At 40.8% G+C, this 21,889-nt stretch overlaps 1 protein-coding gene across 2 annotated transcripts in view; it reads right to left on the minus strand.

The window, feature by feature from the left end:
* The window catches only part of MTR (5-methyltetrahydrofolate-homocysteine methyltransferase), a 1,755,520-nt gene that overhangs the window by 1,429,936 nt on the left and 303,695 nt on the right, over positions 1–21,889 (minus strand). For both annotated transcript variants that reach the window (XM_044059073.1, XM_044059064.1), the window contains exon 3: positions 19,065–19,154. In XM_044059073.1, the coding sequence (XP_043915008.1) occupies positions 19,065–19,154 (90 nt within the window). The remainder of the gene's footprint in view (positions 1–19,064; positions 19,155–21,889) is intronic.

Here is a 21,889-nt window from a genome sequence, read left to right on the forward strand (position 1 = left end):
AAGTCTTGTAAATCTTTAGATTCTGTCCAAGCAGGAAAGAAGGACATTTTTTGTTTAAGGTATGTTGTTGATATTTAAGCATATGGAACTGACAATTTAGTACCCTGATAGCAAGAGTAGCTGAGGTGTATACTTTTTAACCCCATCTGTCCAGTGCTCGGCAATCCCTATCTGAGGGGGTGGGATTCTTAGCAGAGGTTGCTTTAATCCCTTTTGTCCCTTGAGAAATGACCTCAGGGTCAGCTGTTGGATTTTTAAAAAGATATTTGTGTGTGTCAGGGACTCTGTAATACCTGTCTGGTTTTCTGGGAGCAGGAAGTAGGGCGCTGGGAGTCGAGCTGGATTCAAGGAAAATATCGTCTACTGGGGGGATGGCTAAGGGTCTGTGTTGCAGAATATCTAGGAATTCCCTGAGTCTCATTTTAGACTGACGGTAGTCCTGACTCTCCCACTGCAAATGCTCCTTTAAAGTATGCAGGGTTTCCCTAAAGGAAAAATCCACTGGGGGAGAGGCTGAAGGAATGGATTCCTCTGCATCAGAATCCTCATAAGTGGGGAGAGGCTGCATGTCTTTATAGTCAGATGCATCATAGTCATCTGACTCTTGTTCAGACAAAACTACTGGGGACAGATCTCTCTTCCTTTTTGAGGGGGTAGCTTGGCTTCCCCGGATCAGCATGATAAGGTCTACTGCCATTTTAAGCATTTGAGACTGAGGCAAGGTAGCAGGAGCCTGAGAGTGGGTAGTCGGTTTCTTGGGTGTGGTTCAAACCCTGGGCCTAAGGAACTCAGCTGTTTTTGAAAGAACGGTAGTCGCGAAAGAAGACGTCGGTTTGTGTCGAGTTTCGGTGGTGTGAAGGACTTCCTCGGAAGCCGGTGCCTGCTCAGCGGCTCCGGACCCACCCAAGGTAGAGACGAATGCAGGATCCTTAGACGAAGAAGAGTTTTGCAGCATACCGGACTCCGAAAGGGTCTCGGTAGTGGCCTGCGAATCAACTGAAGCGGGCATCAGGGGCTGTGAAAGCACCTTACTGAGAACTGGAGGGATGATGACTAGCGTAACGGAAGTGTTGTCAGAAGGTGTGGACCTGTGCAGTCTGTCTCTGTCTTTATCTTTATGTTTTCTCAGAAGATCTGCTGTAGGATGGCTTACCGAAGCCATATCGGAATTTGAAGACTGAAATCGAAAATATCTGGCTACAATAAGGGCCAGGTGATGGGTAGTTCTGACATTAAACAAAGCACAGAAATGACAACAGGGGACGTCATGGTCTGGGATTAGGCAAGTGACACAGTAATAGTGGAAGTCTCAGTGTGATATTTGCTTTCCACAGGCAAGACAATTATTAACTTTTTCTGACATCAGTTAGTGCAAGAAAAAGGATCCCCAATGGGGTACTTCACTTTAGAAGACTTCAACTTCAATTCAGAAATGAAAACTCAGGTAGCGGCCGACTGGCACTAGTGCAAACTGCTTCTGTTTCAGGCTCCACTGCAAGAAAGACTGATGTAATAGCGTTTGCTGCTTTACTTTATACCACTGATGACCTGACGTCAGTCCTCAAGCAACAGCAACCGACGCAGAAATACTAAGTCTCTGGTATTCGGGCCGGCTGAGGGCTACCCTGGCAGAGATAACCCAAATGTGATGACTGCAACATTGAAACACGAAGAACATCATCTTTTTTAGTCAATCAGGAATGCAGAAATACCTATGAACACACTTCCATGAAAAAAAATTCAAAAATTTGTAGAGCACAGCCATACATATTTCCCTCCATTTCTCAAACCTCTTCTTCATCTTTCCTCATTGTCCATTCCTCTTTTTTTGAAGTATTTTATACGCCATGCTGATTGAACTTTTGGTACTCACCTGAATTGCTCTTAATTCTACTCAGAAACTATGCTAAGGTCGCTTCTTCTGCTACCTTCTTTATATTCCCCAGAATGTGGGTCAACTCTTGAAACCAACAAAAGAAAACATATTCCCATACTGAAGACAAAACATCGACTTAGCTTCTTCCTAAGAATTTTGTGTGACCCGCTTCCCTAAGCTGTTCCCTGTATCTTGAATCAATGTGTCTTCTCCATTTCCTTGCTATTTTATTAGTACCTCTTCATTCCATCACTACTCTTATTAGAAGGACTTCCAGTTCCCATCCTTTTAAATATTTTTCTTTCATCAAACTTTTATCCAATAGGCTTATCTCATCCAACAAATATTTTTTGCTGATGTTTTATGCCATATAACCCCCAGAAAGGCAATTTTTTGCACTCCTCATATACTGCCGAAAGTTTAAAAGCTAACTCCTTTCATCCAGCTTTATATCCCTTACATTGCAATGTGTAAAACCAGTGAAGCTGAGAAGCCTTACAAGAGTCTTGCAAGTTTGGTTCAAGACGTCCTAGCTCAAAAGGCAAAACTAGCTTCTCCCAAGAAATTCTACCATGCATACCTTCCCATATGAATTCAATTTTCTTCTTTAATTACCTCAAAAAACTTTTCTCCCTGGGTAATAAAAATGCCTATCCTAAGTAAAGTATCAGAAGGGCTATGAAAAGTTTTGTTTTTTGAATCCTTTGGTTCAAGTTCATTATCAACAACATCCACATTTTAACTTTTTTCTAACATCTTATTCTTAACTTCCTCCTATGAATCGGTCATTATCTGGAGTACAAAATCAACTAAACATACCTCTAAATATTTCACCTCAGAATGCCTTTATAAATAAGAAAAACTAAATCATAAGTAGGGCAATTGTTAATAATGCAGTCTTTACATAACTTATGTTATACCCTGACAGATGCTAAAAATGTTTCAGGGTTTGAAACAATACTGTAACATGCTGGTATGGATTTGATAAATACAGTAGCATATTATTTACAAAAATGTTATTTTAACCTGCTTATCTGCCTATGTGCACTTCTGGATCTGGGATGCCCTCATTTTTATGGTCACCAGCTCTAAATAAAAAGGCACTGGATATCCCTGACGTATCCACATAGATATGTAAATGCTTCAGTTAACCATCCACCACCTTAACCTTTACAAAGAACCCCACAGAAATTTTGAATACTAGCCTACGTACTTTTTTCTGGAAATCCAAATTTCCTATTACTTCTGTGAAGGCTGCCAGCCTAGCCAGATATAATTTTGCAGATAATTCTGTCATTTATGAATAGAAATGTTGAAACACAGGCTTGTTTTCTTAAATGCAAGAATATGCTGTGAAATGTTGAACTTAAAACAATGTAGCAACATTGCCCTCAGCTGTAAAGAAAGCTAAGTCAAGCATTTCTTGTATGTCCTTTGAAGTTATAATTACTTCATTGCTGTCCTTTGAAGTTAAAGATTCGGAGTCATTCTGTCTGGGCTAGCACATTCTTTCTATTGTTTTAACTTAAGGAATAATTACTAGAGGAAGTTCTAGCTTGGCTGGAGTTTTCATTAATTTTTTTCTGATTGTTTTTTCAGTGCGACCTCCTAATTCTTTGTTTTAATTTGTTAGTTGGGATATTTTGCAGTCACCCTAATTTTAATGGACATCAGCTGGGTATAACAACCCTGTGTTTCTTATGCTTAGTCAAACACTCTGCTTATGCTATGCTGACGAGGTCATAACAAGGCCGAAATATGCATATCCACGGCTAGTGGAGTTTGGCTTTATTGGCCTGAAATTGTCCATTAAAACGACTTCAAATGTAAAAGTCATGGGTAATCAGAATCGACACATAGCTGAAACACCTGATGTTCATAAGGATCATTTCCATATATCCCATGTGCCTCTGTTACAGGAGGTTTGGGAAGTCACTCATTGGAAGTTCTAGCTTGGCTGGAGTTTTCATTTAGTTTTTTCTAATTGTATTTATCAGTGTGACCTTCTAGCTCTTTGTTTTAATAGAGTTTATATGTGGAATGTCTTTTATTGATGTAGTTTCCTGCAGCTGCAAGATAAAAAAAGAATGTAGTATCTGTCAGCCTGGGAACACCATGAAAGTGTAAAAAAATGATGTAATGTTTATCAGAACTGCAATAGCGATTTAAACAGACAGAATCAGAAGGCATTAAGCATTTTTGTCTTGATCATCCAACTCACAGCACTGCCTGTTGTCTTATGTAAGTTATCTTAGACTTTTGTTTTCTTTTAGAAATAGATAGGAACTAGAAAGATTAGACTAAGTGTTTCTCTGTGATGTCAGAAGTATACTACTGATTTATTTTAAGTATTTCTGTGTGATCCCTGAACTCTTGGCTAGCTCGGTGTAGTAGAAAGTATTGTCTTGTGGTTTTAATTATTTAATATTAAATATTTTAAAACCTTTTAACTGTGGCTGGTTTGTGTACAGATAAGTTAAGCTCTAGGTACATTGCATATTTATAGAGTTTACTGTCCAGGTCACTCCAAATAAGCCTTGACTGATTAGTCACACTTACCAACTGGATAATTTTGGATAATAATATTGCATAGTAATAACTGGATACCCTTTTAAGGGCCTTTGGGTAACTGATAATATTAGCTGGGTGATGGCAAGTGATTACTACCGATTAGTCTGGGTAAAAGGGGCACAGCTGGAGAACCTGTGCCAGCCTTCCCCAGAAGTGCCTGTGTGGTTGTATAAACTCTTATCTCAAAGTGTGTGTGTGTGTGTGTGTGTCAGCTACTTGGACAGGGACATGAAGCACCGGTTGGACAGAGAGGGTGCTGGAGGTTTTAGCTTGCCCAGCTAGGCTGAGATGTGGACCCTATAGCTGTGCCAGTGGGGAGTCTTATGGGGACCTGGAGAGCAAGGACTGACTGTGATCTCTGTGTGCTCTTAAGGGAAATTACACTTTACTGTGTGTTATTTGTTATCCTTTCCTCATATCTGTGATGCCCTCTCTGGTGCTAATGGTGAGGATTGAGGCTCCTTGTTTGCTGGGCCAGGGCAGGGGCATCACATATTAACTGGTGGCAGTGGTGGGATATCCACCTCTGATATTAACTGGTGGCAGTGGCTGGGATAGCCTCACATTTGTGTTTGGCAGCGGTGGGATAGCCATATCACATATTAATTAGTTGGCAAATACTAATTGGCTTGTAGTGGTGTGGGTAGAGTGAATCCTGTAGCTTGTGTACAGTGAGCTTTGAAGATGTTTTGTACTCTAAAACAGCCAAGCAGTGAATATTCATTCAGATCACAACTGTTTTATTTCTTTTGTTAGCTTAGTTAGTCAGGGTGAGCAGGAAGCATGTCAGCAGAGGAGCATGGAAAGCTGACAAGGAGCCAGCTGGCGGAGAAGTCCCAGGCTAGGTGACTGGTGCATGGAAACCTGACTAAGGCAGACCTGACTGCAGCCTTGGTTACAGCTGCATCAGAAAACAGCAACCAGGAGGACAATCAGACTGGCAGTGGAGATACAATACCCTCGGAGAATGGACAGCTCAACCTTTCTGCAGTGGGCTTACAAATCCAGCTAGAGTTAAAGAGACGTGAGTTAGAGGCCAGGCATGTGGAATTAGAAGCAGCTGAGAGACTGAGGCATCTAGAGAGTGAGGAGAATGAGAAACTGTTACATCTGGAAGCTGAGGAAAATGAAAAGCAGAGGCAGCATGAGAAGGAGACACTGACTCTTCGCCAGAGTCATGGAGGTAATGGGGAAGGGAATAACTGGACCCCAGAAACACAACAGGTCAGTAAATTTCTTCCGCAGTTTAAAGAGGGGGATAATTTTGATAGTTTCATTTATATCTTTGAGATGAAATTACCTTGATGTAACACTGTACAAGGATGTGGTGTACAACTGTTCTCAATCAAGAATATTTAGGAAGCACACATTCTCTAATGCATACTTGCATTTTGGGAGGGGACAGCCATACTTCCAGAAGACAGGAATTGTTAAGGGACAGCTAATTCGAGCCACGAGGATGTGTAGTGAATGTACGGTATTTCACAGTGAACTGGAATTTATTAAGGGACTGTTTTTACAGAGGGAATACCCCATGCAATTGATAGAGGAACTAGTGAAAGAAGTTGTTCATGATACAGAAGTTAAGTACAGTCCACTTTTGGGTAGGGGTAGTGGTTTTCTAACAACACACAATCATCCCCAGGTGGAGTACGGTACTGCCTTTATTCATACTTTTTCTAATATTTCCTGTGATGTGGAGGGGATTATTAGAATACACTGTGGTATTTTGAAAACTCAGGAAGAAATTAAAAGTTTGATACCTGAAACACCACTATTTATTAGAAGGAGGGAGATAAATTTGAAAGAGAGATTTGAAAGAGGTAGTGTTAATAAGAACAAAAGAAACAAGAAAGGTACTTACAAGTGTGAGAAGTGTAACCAGTGTCAGCATATTATAGAGAAGGAAGAGGTAAAGTTAACAGCAAGGAATTATAGGGTAAATAATGGATATTATACATATAACAGCACAGGGGTAGTTTATTTAGTATCATGTGAACCATGTCACATTTTTTTATGTAGGAAAGACTGAGAGAAATCTTAGAAGGAAAATCTACGAACATATGTAAGACAATGGTAAGGGGAGAGATACTAGTCCACTTTTTTAAACATTCACAAATATGTCCCAATTACAAATATAAATTCATGGTTACAGAGCAGGTAAACATAGACGCCAGGGGGGATAACTGGGAGGCCAAACTTGAATATAGGGAGGTATATTGACATATTAAACTGGAAGCTGGTAAACCCCCGGGGTTGAATTATTTTATTAGTATTAGTAGTGTTCTTAAGCTGAGATCAGCAAAGTTGTACGACTACTATTTATGTTATATTTGAATCATGTGTGATATTTGAAGTGTAAAATGAACATTTATAATGTACTTTATATGATTATTGAATTTATTATATGCATTCATGTATATATATATTTGATGTAATGAACTTTCATCACTTTCCTCACTATCACCTTTCAAAAACTAATTGAAAGTGTTCCTCAGAACACACTGGTCATGCCCCTATACTAACCCTGACTAGATATGTGTCTTTTCATACTTTGCTCTACCTACCCTTTCTACTCATAATCTGTGATTCCTTCCTTTTGATCTCAATTCTATCTACCTCACGAACACCGCAGAGTGTACCACTATGCTATATAATGCCTGCACTCAGCACTGACGAATTTTACTGTGTTGACCTGCAATATGCATTGTAATTATGATTTTTTGTTTAATGTTATAATGTTACCCATTTGTTATGTTGCTTTTTTTCATTGTTCTGTCTTGGAGCTTATCTCCCCGGGCCTCTACTGAAAATGGACATGTATCCAGTTAGACTAGCTTGGAAAACAAATGTAAAATAAAATAAATAAATAAATAATAAAAATATATTTAAATGTGAAGTTATAGTACTATGTAAAATATTTTTACTTGGAAACATGAAATGAAGTTTCAATGTGAAGTTACAGTAGTATGTCAAATATTTTTACTTGGAAACATGAAATGAAGGCTATGCCTTTTTAAATGTGTATGCAATGTCAATTGCAACCACTCTTACTGGTTCATTTAAATTTGATATCTATTTATAAAGGGGACTTTGTTTCAAGTGGAATTGTTCTGAAGAAGTCTGACAGTGTGTTAGGTGAAAGCGCTTAACCTTGAACTGTGTTCTGTGTGGACATTTAATTTTTTTGTGAGTTCCTGTGAATTGTGGTGTTTTCTGAGCTGCTTTTAGTTTGTGGAATGTTTTTGACTGTGCTGAGTAGAATGGACTGCACAGCGGAATAAATATTTCAGCTTTTTAAGTTGTGGAGCCTGTCATTCTTCTAGTTATCCATTTGTTTGTTATTTCTGTTTTGAATGTAACCAGTGGGGCCATGTGGCATACAGTTGTCCAAGGAAGCAAGGTGGGGAACAAAAGGTGAGGGAGCCAGTAAGTGGGAAAAATAAAATGCCAATAGTAGCTTGCCTTGAGACAACACGGGTACTAAAACTACCATCCTGCAGATGTCCTAAAAGGGAAGGATTTGGCTGAGGCTGTACCATGTGCTTGTGCAGTTACACGCAGTCAGGCTAGGAGACAAGTATGTGGGTCTGGTAGCCTGGAGGAGACCCAGACAGACTGCACACTTGCAGCCAGGACTGGTGAGGTGGTTACTTCTAGGAGGGAGCTACTCTGTAGCAGTGAGACTGAATGTGAGCCACAGCTGCTTGTGGTACTGATGTTCTCTTGGACAGAGTGACTGCAAAGGTAGAGGTGAGTAGTAGTACCCAGGCTGACAGTGAGGCACCCCTGTCAGAGGATGCCCGACTTCCTGTGCAAGGGGAGTTGGGAAGGGTTAGAAGGAGAGAGTTGAGACAGGCTCAGCTCTTAGACCCTACATTGTAAGGCCTGAAGCAGGTGGCTAGGGAAGCACCTGATTCTCAAGTAAAAGGGGAATCTGTATACTGGGACAATGGGTTACTATACAGAGAGTGGATCCCTGAGGGAGGGCTAGAAGGTGAGAGAGTACAGCAGTTGGTAGTGCCTAGAGCCTACCGTCTGGCACTTCTAGCCATAGCCCATGATATTCCCTTTGCAGGTCATATGGGCATAAAACGTATGAAGAGGCGTATTATGCAGAATTTCTATTGGCCTGGGATTTCCAGAGATGTAACAGGGTACTGCAGGACCTGTGAGCAGTGCCAAAAGGTAGGCAAGGCAGGAGACAAGGCGAGAGCTCCTTTGATGCATTTGCCTGTGACTGAAAAGCCATTTCAGAAGGTAGCTACGGATATTGTGGGTCCTCTGGAGTACCCCAAGTTCCACAGGGAAAAAGTATATCCTAGTGGTAGTGGATTATGTTACACAATACCCTGAGACAGTGGCTTTGTCCTCCACTGAGGCAGAGAAGGGAGCAAATGCTTTGTTAGAGATTTTCAGCAGGGTAGGTTTCCCAAAAGAAATACTGACTGACAGAGGTGTCAATTTCATGTCAGACCTGCTGGCTTGTCTGTGGAAGTCCTGTGGGGTGAAGCACATGAAGACCACCCCCTACCATCCCCAGACTAATGGTCTTGTTGAGGGGTTAAACTCTACAATCAAGTCCACGCTATGGGCATTTGCAGATCAGTTTAAGAGGGAGTGGGACAAATATTTGCCCCATCTGTTGTTTGCTTACAGAGAGGTTCCCCAAGAATCCACAGGTTTTTCACCCTTTGAGTTGCTGTATGGGCATAGGGTGAGGGGACCTCTAGATTTAATTCGAGATGAGTGGGAAGGTGAGTGCGAGTCTCACAAGGAGTCTATTGTGGCATACGTCCTAAACCTCAGGACAAGGCTCAGAGAACTCATGGGCTTGGCCCAGGAGAACCCAACAACAGAAAAAGGTGTGGTATGACAGGAAAGCTTGAGCTAGAGAGTATACTGTGGGGCGGCAGGTAAGGGTTCTCATTCCTGTCAGACATAGCAAGCAGCTTGGGAGGGACCTTACAAGGTGGTAAGAAAGGTAAGTGATGTTAACTACATGGTGGGACTGCTAGGCAGACGACAGGGACACAAATTGTACCATGTTAACATGATGAAACCTTACCATGATACGGAGGCCCTTGTGCTGAGCATTTGTAGTGGATTGCAGGAGTCTAAGGGAGATCTGAGGACTGATCTCCTCAGTGAGGCTCAGGCTGTAACCTCAGTGGAAGGGGTAGCAATGTACCAGCAGCTATCGCCTACCCAGGTTCAAGAAATCCGAGCAGTGTTGCAGGAATTTGGGGACATGTTCACTGGGAAACCAGGGTGCACCCACCTAGTGCAGCACCAGGTGGATACATGACCCCAAAGGCCTATTAGGCAGGCCCCTTATAGGGTGCCTGAGAGAGTAAGACAGACACAGAGGGAGGAGGTACAGGAGATGTTGGAACTAGGGGTGATTCAAGAGTCCAACAGTCCCTGGGCCTCCCCAGTGGTGCTGGTGCCAAAGAAGGATGGCAGCACCAGGTTCTGTGTGGACTACAGGAAATTAAATAGTCACACAGAGTCGGATGCTTACCCCAATGCCTAGGACAGATGAGGCCCTAGAGCAGGTGGGTGGGGCTAAGTATCTTACAACCATTGATCTTACCAAGGGTTACTGGCAGGTGCCCTTGACTCCCAGTGCTAGAGAGAAGTCAGCCTTTATGACTCCTTTTGGCTTGTGTGAGTTCACAAAGATGCCCTTTGGGATGAAGAATGTCCCAGCGACTTTACAGAGGCTGGTAGATCATATCCTAGCAGGAGCAGGAGGGTTTGCCCTTGCTTACCTAGATGATATTTCCATCTACAGTCATTCCTGACCAGAGCACCTTCAATATGTCAGGGAGGTGCTGGGTAGACTACAGAGGGCAGGGATGACCATTAAGCAGAGCAAATGTCAGGTGGGTATGGTGGAGGTCTCCTACCTAGGACATAGAGTGGGGAGTGGTAAGATAAGGCCAGAACCTGCCAAAGTGGAAGCCATTCAGCCATGGCCTGCACCTGCTACTAAAAAGCAGGTGAGGGCATTTTTAGGGACAGCAGGGTACTACAGAAAGTTTGTCCCCAGTTATAGTACCATAGCTGCTCCCCTCACAGACCTAACAAGGAAGAACAGGCCAGATAAGGTAAGTGTGGACCCCGGCATGTGAGCAGGCATTCCAGAAGCTTAAAGAAGCTTTGGGAGGACCCCCTGTGTTAGCCAGTCTAGATTACAGCAAATAATTTGTTGTGTAGGTGGATGCTTCAAACCATGGGGTGGGGACTGTACTTAGCCAGATTTCTTCAGAGGGGGAAGAGCACCCAGTGGTTTATCTCAGTCGTAGGCTCCAACTCAGGGGGGAATGCTATGCAGCTGTAGAAAAGGAATGTCTAGCCATAGTGTGAGCATTGCAGAAACTTCAGCCTTATCTGTATGGAAGGAAATTCACTGTTATGACCAAGCACAACCCCCTAACATGGTTAAACAGAGCCAGCCAACAAAATGCCAAGTTGCTAAGATGGAGCCTGGGGTTGCAAGCATATATGTCAGTGCAGCATTGCGGTTAGCAATGCCAATGCAGGTGGGCTCTCAAGACAGGGAATGGGGTGAGGTACACTCAGATAGACCTAACCCTCTCAAGCGGCGTTTCTCAAGGGTCACTTGAAAAACTAGCTTGAGTTCTCCGGTGGGGGTGGGGGATGTGAAGGTTGCCAGCCTAGCCAGATAGAATTGGGCAGATAATTCTGTCATTTGTAAATATAAATGTTGAAATACAGGCTTGTTTTCTTAAATGCAAGAATATGCTGTGAAATGTTGAACTTAATGCAGCAACATTGCCCTCTGCTGTAAAGAAAGCTAAGTCAAGCATTTCTTGTATGGCCTTTGAAGTTATAATTACTTCATGGCTGTCCTTTGAAGTTAAAGATTCAGAGTCATTCCTTCTGGGCTAGCACATTCTTTCTATTGTTTTAACTTAAGGAATAATTACTAGAGTTTACATGTGGAATGTCTTTTATTGATGTAGTTTCCTGCAGCTGCAAGATAACAAAATAATGTAGTATCTGTCAGCCTGGGAACACCAGGAAAGTGTACAATGATATAATGTTTATCAGAACTGCAATAGCAATTTAAACAGAGAGCATCAGTAGGCATTAAGCATTTTTGTCTTGATCATCCAACTTACAGCACTGCCTGTTGTCTTATGTAAGTTATCTTAGACTTGTGTTTTCTTTTAGAAATAGCTAGGAACTAGAAAGATTAAACTAAGTGTTTTTTGTAATGTCAGAACTGTATTACTGATTTATTTTAAGTATTTATGTGTGATCACTGAACTCTTGACCAGCTCTGTGTAGTAGAAAGTATTGTCTTGTGGTTTTATTATTTATTATTAAATATTTTAAAATATTTAACTGTGGCTAGTCTGTGTAGAGATAAGTTAAGCTCTAGAGTACATTGCATATTTATAGAGTTTACTGTCCAAGTCACTCCAAATAGGCCTTGACTGATTAGTCACACTTACCAATTGGATATAATATTGCACAGTAATAATTGGACACCTTTTTAAGGGCCTTTGGGTAGCTGATATTAGATGGGTGGTGGCAAGTGATTGCTACCATATAGTCTGGGTAAAAGGGACACAGCTGGAGAACCTGTGCCAGCCTTCCCCCAGAAGTGTCTGTGTGGTTGTATAAACTCTTATCTCAAAGTGTGTGTGTGTGTGTGTGTCAGCTACTTGGGCATATACACAAAGCACAGGTTGGACAGAGAGGGTGCTGGAGGTTTTAGCTTGCCCAGCTAGGCTGAGATTTGGACCCAATAGCTGTGCCAGTGGGGAGTCTTATTGGAGACCTGGAGAGCAAGGGAGCGACCAGCCCCGGACTGACTGTGATCTCTGTGTGCTCTTAAGGGAAATTGCACTTTACTGTGTGTATTTGTTATCCTTTCTTCATATATGAGATGCCCTCTCTGGTGTTAGTGGTGAGGACTGAGGCTCCTTGACTGCTGAGCCAGGACACGGGTGTCACAACTTCCATCAAAAAATCCAAGTTCTGCCTACTGAAAGAATCTTCTGTATAAAGGCTTATACCTGTGAGAAGGATACCCTTCTCATTAACATCTTCTGGCAACACAGCTGTTTTAATTATATTGTCAAGTGGTGCCTGACACCTGCAAAGTCATAATGATCAAAATCAATCAAATCCAGTAGCCAATGTGATATTCTAGAAGCTATTATTTCCCACAACAGCTTTATAATCATGATTTAGGATTGAAATTGGTCTATATGAAGACGGAGTAATTGGATCCTTCAATTCCTGAAAATAACCAAAATTATCATCTACCTCCATGATACGGGAACCCGTTAAAATCCCAATACTTGATTAACCAATCGTGTCCAAACTTCTATTATTTTTTTCCACTTCCCAAAATTGCCATACTTTTACTGGGATTCCATCACCCCCAAGGGATTTGCCATACTTTTGCCTGCCAATTTTTTCTTCATTTATATTTACTGGCCAAAGTTGCTTTTTCAACTTTTTCACCTTTCAACAATAGCAAATTAATATCACGAAGACACTCCCTTGCATTTGCAATATTCTGTTCATTTACCTGTTGTTCAGCGTACAACTCCCCCCCCCCCACAAATAATATCTCCTAAATATTTCTAAAATCTATTTTGACCTTCTTTAAAGGATCCATCCAGGGGTCCTTCATCTCAGCTGCATCTCTTTACACTTTCTGGTGTCTCAGTCATTGGCCCAGGTACTTTTCATATTTTGATGTATTTTCAAAATAACTCACTTGCTAATTTTCTAAACTTATTTAATCTGTCTAAATATTCACCTAGCTTATCCTTTACCTATTCAAAGACTTCACCTTCCTCTTCTCTTAAGCATCACTCCCTGCCTTGAAATTCCTTTACTTGTAACTACCCTGAATACTTCTTGTTATTCATATCCCATAATACAATTTGTCTAAATTGAATTTTTATTGACTCCTGCTCTACAAATATATTCTCTGGATTGCTCAATATGTCTCACAACAAATTTCAAACATTTTCCCCTTAAGTGGTTTAATTTAGTTTTCTTTCCCTGACTATATTCCATAGCAAAATAAAAGAAGCATCTGTGTTCCATGGTTAGCAGTCGTACATCTAGGGTAGGGTGAAGGGGGGCAGTTGCTTGGGGCATTGGGGGCAAGGATTTAGGAGGCTCAATGAGGCTTTATTATAGTACCAGCATTCAAAAATGGGATGCTGATAATGTAAATGATGTTAGGGCTGATGAGGTGAAGTGCTTAGTATGTGCTACAGTGACTGTAGCAAGACACTTGCTGTGACGATAGGAGGTACTGCCAGCCATGCCAGGGAGAAGTAGGGTAGTGGATGTATGATTTGTTCCAGCACAGCTAACTGGAATTTTGTAAATAAAAATATGTAATTTCTATATCAAACTTATTTGTACAGATGCTTGTGCTGAAAATGTATTTGTGAGCTTTGCTTGTGTTAATTATATTAAAATGTATCAACAGTGAATCCTGCTGAAATGAAGACAAATGTAAATGTATTATGCTATCTATTTATTTATTTATTTATTTATTTATATTTGTTGACCAGGGGTGTCCGACTGGACATAGGTCCATTTTCAGCGGAGGCCCGGGGAGAAAAGCTCCACAGTTAAAATAAACAGACAGTAGTTACATTGGATTACATAGCGATTAACAATTTACATAGCAATTACTTACAACATATTTACAGATGAAGAACATAGTACATCAGTAGACAACTAGAATCTTTATCTTTGAAGTACATAACAGACATTAACAAATGTTACAAGAAGAAGTTCCTGCAGTATAATAAGTACTGGCTTATGAGCATCTGAGCTTGTTATAATCAAGGTAGTTAGTGGAGTGTAAAGAAAGGTAGTGGTTGGATGGGGAGGGTGATATTAGAGTGGGAGTTGCAAGGGCATAGCCAGCATGTTTTTAGGTGCACTTTTAGTAAAGTTTTGAAGTGGGTGCATGATGGTATGGAGGTAATTGTGGGTGGGAGGGAGTTCCATAATTTGGCTATGGTGAATATTTGGCCATATTTGGCTATCTGAAGTCAATGTTTATGTTTTAATAGAGGACACTGGTACAGCAACGGTTAACCAGCTGGCTTATTTAAAAAAAAATAAGGGAAAAGTAAATGAACAGTTAAATCACTGAATGGCACCCCACAGTGCTGAGTCGGCCAGGATATGGTAGGTCTGGGAGCAGCCATTATCTGTTAGCTTTTGTAAAGAAGGTGGGGAGTGTTGTAAATGTTTCTGGCTCCTAGGCATTGCCATAAAAGCTCTAAATGTGTATTGTAGCAGTCTGCTAAACTCCTGTCTCAAACTTCAAAAGGAGATACTGTGGGAACCTACAGTCAGATGACCAGATGAGGTCATGCTGCAAGTAATTTTTGATGTTATATTTTACAGGGAATAATCTCAGAGGACAGAGTATTCTGTTTGGAAGGCTGACTAGAAAGATTGCTCACATATTTTGTCTTCCCTTGCCCAAGTAAGTTATTAAGGAACAGTAAATTCTCTTTGCTTCAGTCAGGAATATAGTGAAGCTTAGTTTAGAGATTGTTTTTCTTTGTATCAGTCTGTCCATCAATGTTGTTTTCAATATTTTCTGTGATTTGAACTCCGTGGTTTACTGTGAGTATATATTCAGTGTTTTCATTTTATTTTATTGTACATTATTAAATATATTCAAAACTTTTTATCATGGCTGGTTTTTGTAAAAAGTATCTAACCTTTGAGAGAACTTATATTTATTTGGTGAAAGAACTACTACCATTTGTATTAATATTAACATTATACAGCATAATTTGACACCCTTTGCTAAGGACCTTAGAGTAGCTGATTGTGAAGTGTCTAGTGGCAGTGATAACTACCTTATACTTTGGGCAGAAGGGGGCACAGCAGGTAAACCTGTGCCAGCCTTTCCCAGGTGTGGGTGTGTGAAAATTAAATCTCTCAATGTGTGTATGTTAGCTACTTGGGGCAGGGACAAGAAGCACTGAATTTACAGACATAGTCCTGGAGGTCTTGGCTTGGACACTTGCCTGAGGACCTAACCCTACAGCTGTAACAGTCAGGAGTCTTATTGGGAATCTGGAGGGCGACAGCTACAGAGAAATCCAGACCCCAGGCTGAGTGTGTTCCCTGTGTGCTCTTAAGGGAAACTGTACTTGATGCAGAGAGGTCTGCATCTAGAAATAGAGTGTATCCATTTGTATTCCAAGTGTACATCCCTCTCCAGTATCAGTGGTGAGGATTCAGGCTTCTTGATTGCTGGCCCAGCATGGGGAAGACAAACAGTGGTGCCCATCGCACAACGGCAGCAGTGGTGGTTGTCTCACTACAATGTACACAGGGTCTGAAGGGATAACATTTTGAACTTTGGTACCTTGACAGAAAGATTGAGAAAGGAAAAGTCATGCACAGCTGCCAGATTGAAGAAACTCCAGCTCTATTCAGTCGCATACCGTCTGCTCAGAGGTGACATGTGCCTGACATACAAGGCCATGTCCAACCCAGAATTAATGGACATGCTCCACCTCAAAAAATCCAAATCCAACAAAACCACTAGAGCAAGCGACTTAAACCTTAGCACGGATATAAATAGGACGTGCTGGAGGGATAGATTTATCACTCAGAGACTCCCTATGCTGTGGAATAAAATCCCGGTCCATGTGAGGCAGAGCACCTCGCTGGCTCTGTTCAAGAGAAATCTTGACCTGTGGATGGGAGATCGTAGGTTTAACCCGGGAATCATCTCTGTGTCACTGCTGGACAGAGGCACAACAAACTAATGGGCACAGTATTTTTTCATATAAGGGGTGGCGTAAGCCACAAAACTTTGGGCTAGGCTTATAAATGCCTTAGGGCAGATAGCCTAGTATAAACCTATGAACCTATGAACAAGCCTCCAAGTTTCGTCTTTCTTTGGCACCAGAATGATTCTTGAATAAAACCCTTTGCCCATCTGGCAGGTGGACACTTGTTCTATGGCTTGCTCAGATAATACCTAGCTTGCTGGGCAAGGTAGAATGCCCTGGTAAGGGGGGGCTTCCATTGCCAAGTCTGCCCCTATAGAATGACATTCGGAATTCATTTGTCTGAAACAATCTGGTACCACAAAGGAAGATTCATACCCAGTCAGAGAAGAGATTGCCGGGATGGGGTGTAGGGGAGTAGTCATTCTGACTTTTTGGACTGTCCTTAATTTTGAAAAGCTTTCCCTTTCTTTTTGGAGCCTCACTGCCATTGTTTTTTAAAATCCTGTTTGTTGGCATATGTTGCTGTCTGAAATACTTTCTGAAAAGGAGAGCCGAGGTGGAAGGATTTTTTTTTATTTGTCTTAAAAAAACAAAGTTGTGAAGATATGCCTCACCCCTTAAATCAAATCAACCTTCCCCTCTCATCAAACCTCTCTAAGCACTTCAGCTGCAGAAGGGCTAACCCAGAATTTCCTTGTCCGGGGTGGGGGGGGGGGTTTAAAATTTCAGTTTAAAGATTTTCAGGAAGATTTTGAGAATATAACCAAGCAAATATTTCATGTATAATGCAACAATGAGCTAAAGTTCAAGATTTGGGAAATAGTCACAGGCTTCATTGAATATTACCACAGGCAGCACAGTAACAAACCATATTTTGTACCAGTATTGCATAAAAGATTGCAAGTTCTATGACACTATTATTTGCGCTAAAAGAAAAGGTTAGACCAAAGTTCACTAACCTTAGAAAACCAAGGTTTGTAAGCCTTTAGAGCAGAATCTACTAATGCAGAACCCTGACACAGTACTGCAGGAACTTAAGGGCAGAACAGCTAGGGGAAAGGATAATGAGCAGTGATGACTTTCTATTCTTGGTGGGGAGGCTAAATGACAGCAGAAACTGGAGAAGCTACAGTGGGACTTTCTCCGCTAAGAAAGCTGCAGGCTCTGTATGAAAGGATCAGGCTTAAAAAATACAAGTCAGAAACCTAGAACTATCATAAGCATACACACAAGTGGATTTGTCAGACTATGTAAATACCGCCAGTCTGCAGTACAACAAGGCACTACTGTCTCTGTCTACTCTCTCAGCTAACAAGGGACAAACAGAATACAAATGGACACCACTGAACAGTAAACAATGGCCAAACGCTGCCATACTAACAGCAGAGCTGGCAACTAAACCAGTAGTACTTAAAAATGCCAACATGTAGCATGGCAACTCAGCTTCAATAATTTACCTCTGTGCTATCCCAGTAGCAGGCAAAATACATAAAGGATTTTTGAATAATGTACTTAAGCAGTACAAAACTACCCGGAAAATGGGCAATGAGTCCATCTTGCCTAACCGTTTTGAAAAGTTAGAGAGAGACTCATCACTTTGGCTCTTAAATATACTAAGCAGCCCTGAATATAGATTCTGTCCACTTAGATACCTCGGCGTTCCAAGAAGATTTCTTTCCACAGCACACAGTGCTCATTTCAAAACAATCAAATATATTTACATTGCCTATGGAGAATTCTGGAAGATGCAAACCACAATAATATGCTACTAAAGAAAGCATGTTCAGACTGATTACTAAGGTGATTAAAGTATCTGTATACAAGAAGAAGATTTTCAGGTCACCTATATGCTGTAGTTCAGTGGACAACTGGTCATGTGCTACTATCTAGCTAATCTGTTAATCTAACAGGCATATTAAAGGATGCTCCATACCACTGTTAGAATATTGCTTATTACTATTTACTACACACCCTTTTTTCAGTCGCAGCACACTGCAGGGAATGATAAATAAAATATGTAGGGTATTCTCTGACTTCAAATATCACTGTATCAAGTTTGGCAGAATAACAATGCTGCCCATCACCCAGAGTGCAACTACAAACTCTTGCTTCTTAATCTGCAGTATCATCTTTCTGTCCCTCCACCCAGAAATAAGTCATACACTCACAAACTGGATTCACCCACATTCACATCTTCTACCTCCCCCACCCCACTACACACATACTTTTTCCTTCAAAAGGTCAAAATGTCTATAACACACTTCTGAATATTAGGTGCATAATTCTCAAAAAGGTGCTTCTGTTTGGGGAAATAACCTTATTTCCACATCCAGTGCACTTTTTGGAAGTCTTACTGTCCATCACTAATGCACAACCTGAACAAATAACACACACGAACACTGAGACAACAGAAAATAGCCTAAAAAACAACCAGCAATTATACCAACTGTCATTTCAGTCTTACTTGTTGAGGAGGATGGACCCACTCATCCCAGATCAGTAGAGCAATGATGGAGCATTTATTTACTACTATTAGTATATGCTCTAGGCAAAGTCCGCTAAAAGTATGCCTATCAGCAATGCTACGAAAAAAGAAAGAACATGTACCTATAAGCATATGACACAGCTCTACCGTCAACCCAATAAAGCAAAGAGCATACTAATTCTTCCATTACAGTGGTAAACAGATAACCATATCCACTAGAATACACACACACAAAGAGAATACAAAGTAAAATACGAACTGCACACTACCAATTATAAAATACACAAAAATATAACATTAATTAAACTGAATGAAAAAAGTCATTTTCAAATCAGATATGTGTCCTTACCAGATCCTCAAGACCATAATCTGTCTGGGCAATACGTGTGCCGCTGAAAGTGTTTGTTTCAATAATATCTGCACCAGCCAGTAAATATTCCTGAAACCAACAATGCACATAAAAATGAGGTAAGACCTTCTGTCTTCAGAAATTCACATTAGATATAAGAGAAGAGTCATGCTGCAATAAATACTTCTTAAGAGTTGATTTACACTATTATACATATTACATGCTATTTCACTATTGCATTTGCAACAAAAGGATATGCAGTTCAAACAGAACTTAGTCTTACTTGCTAAATAAATGCATTTTAAAGCAACAGTATCCAAGAATGACACCAGTCAACACAACTGTGTATTATTTTGTCTAGCAGATTTATTACTCACCCACGGACACAGTCAGGGCTATATATACACACACACAAACCAATGCAACATATATACAAACAGAATGAGGCAATCAAATGTAGTGACATTGCATCATGCTCACAGGACATGAGTGGGAATTTGTACACTAATGTTTCTGTTATTTATTTTCTTGTTATACAATGACTGGTCATTAACATTCAAACAATGAGTACGTTGACTGGTCACCCCAACTAGTGTGCCCATTGTAAACTGAGTATATACCAATGGAAAAAAGGCTAGTCACCCGGACTTACTTCTATTAATATATGCTACGGAAACTCTACTTTTTTATTCAAAATAAATAAATAAATACACTTTCAAAAACCGGAGATTTCAAAGGAAGGAGACAGAAGGGGCATAGAAAAATACAAGGACAATCAAGTATGTTATGCAAAACCAGAGAAACGTACCTGATTATCCTTATTTTTTCTCTTTCCCGTCTCTCCCATATAGTCTCCTAATTTCATTTTTTTTAAATTAAAAACAACAACAAAAAAAATCAACTGCTATCTTTCTTTCTCTGTTGCTTCTTTTACACAGCACTGATGTACTGCGTCGGCATGGGAACAAAAGTCCCATACACATGCTCAGTACATCAAGAAAGCCCCAGGATACCAGGAAAAATGTGGAACAGCAGAATGGCGCCATTATACAAGGACATTATTTAAGAAAATTAAGTAACTTTTTTCTTAAATAAAATCATTGTATAATAGCAATAACCCATGGCTGGGTGTGGGTAATGCTAATTAACCCACGATTGACTTTGTTTGGTCACTCGAGCTTCGCCCCCTTGACCAAACCATACCAACAGTGGGTAAATTCAGCATCACCCACACCCAGCTGTGGATTATTGCTATTGCAAGCTAAACATCTTATGCAAGTAAATGTCACTGCTGCCTGTCTTGTAAAGAGATCAAATCACTGGGTTCAGCTGCAGCAATATCGTCTACTTTCACTTTTTTCCTCTACTATAACTTGTCTATGCTAGCAGTAAGGATTGACATGCACAATATGTCAACACGCAGATAATGCAGCCAGCTAAGTTGTTTCATATGCTGAGGCTGAGGCTGACAGGTTCACAGTGTCACACTGTTTACTTATTTCATGTTTTATTTCACATTTGTTAACCTTGTAAGTAAACTGGTCCAAGGAACATTTTCAGCCATGACCTGGTCCACAGTAACAACAATTACAGTAAAGACACACATACATAATAAATGATTAAGATAAAAAAAAAACAAGCATTGTAAAACATTATCAAAAACAAATCAAAACCATGCATTCTACAAAATACAGCTACAGGCTGAAAAATTCAGCTCCAACTTTTTCTCTCTCTCTCTCTACCCATCAAACTTCCCTCAGGAAATATCATCAAATATAACTCCCCCTACTATCACTAAGGAACAGATCCTTAATGCTCTCTCTAAGGCCAAGAACACTGCATCACTGAGCCCAGGCAATATTCCAGGATGCCTTCTAAATAGCATGAAACATGATCTATCAGGCCCTCTGGAATTACTATTTAACTGTTGCCTCCAAACAGGCTTCGTGCCTCATGAATGGAGAAAGTACATTTGTGTAAAATCTTATCATAGCAGTACATGTTCTTCTCTTCACTGCTGCAGTATTCTTTATAATAGGGATCCCCTGCCAAAGGCAGCCCAACATCTGGCCAGTATACCAAAGCCTTTTGGTTGTATATGGTACGCCGTAAATCACATGTATACTCCCTGCACACAGCATAATGTCTGAACGTACCATCCTCAGAAGTGAAAAGCCCCAGTAGGAACGACAGTTCAAAGATACTGGAAGGTAACAAGCACATCCAGAAGGAAAAAGAATTAGGGGGAAGAGGGAGGGAGCGAGTACTGCAACAGTGAAGAGAAGGACATCTAGTGTGATGGTAAGATTTTACACAGCTGTAGTATGTCCTTCCATATCACTGTTGCAGTATTCTTTACAATAGGGAAAGTGCAATAACTCAGGAACAAGACTAGTAGGAGGAAGGGCCAGCAGAACCCTCTGGGAAGTCATGGAGACTGGCCCTAGCAAAACCAGCTCTGGCCCTAGAAATCATATTCAACTTACAGTGCTTGGTAAAAGTATGCACAGAAGTCCAGGTAGCTGCCTCAAAAATAGAATTAGTATCCAAACCCTTGAAAAAAGCACCAGAAGAAGCCACAGCCCTAGTAGAATGAGCCTTAACAGAGGAAGGAAGGCTCTTCCCATGAAAAGAGTAGGAAAAGGAAACGGCTTTAGAAATCCAAGAAGAAATGGTTTGCCTGGAAACAGCCAAACCTAAAGACTTAGTATAAAAAGAAACAAAAAGCTTTAGTTTAATCCAAATGACGCCGAGTTGTCTATGCAAATCCAAGGTATGCAAAACCTTCTCACTAGCAAACTGCAGAGAAGGGAAAAAAGTGGGCA

This window comes from Protopterus annectens, chromosome 1.part2 (genome assembly GCF_019279795.1).
Source record: "Protopterus annectens isolate FY-2018-M chromosome 1.part2, PAN1.0, whole genome shotgun sequence".
NCBI classification, from domain to species: domain Eukaryota; kingdom Metazoa; phylum Chordata; order Ceratodontiformes; family Protopteridae; genus Protopterus; species Protopterus annectens.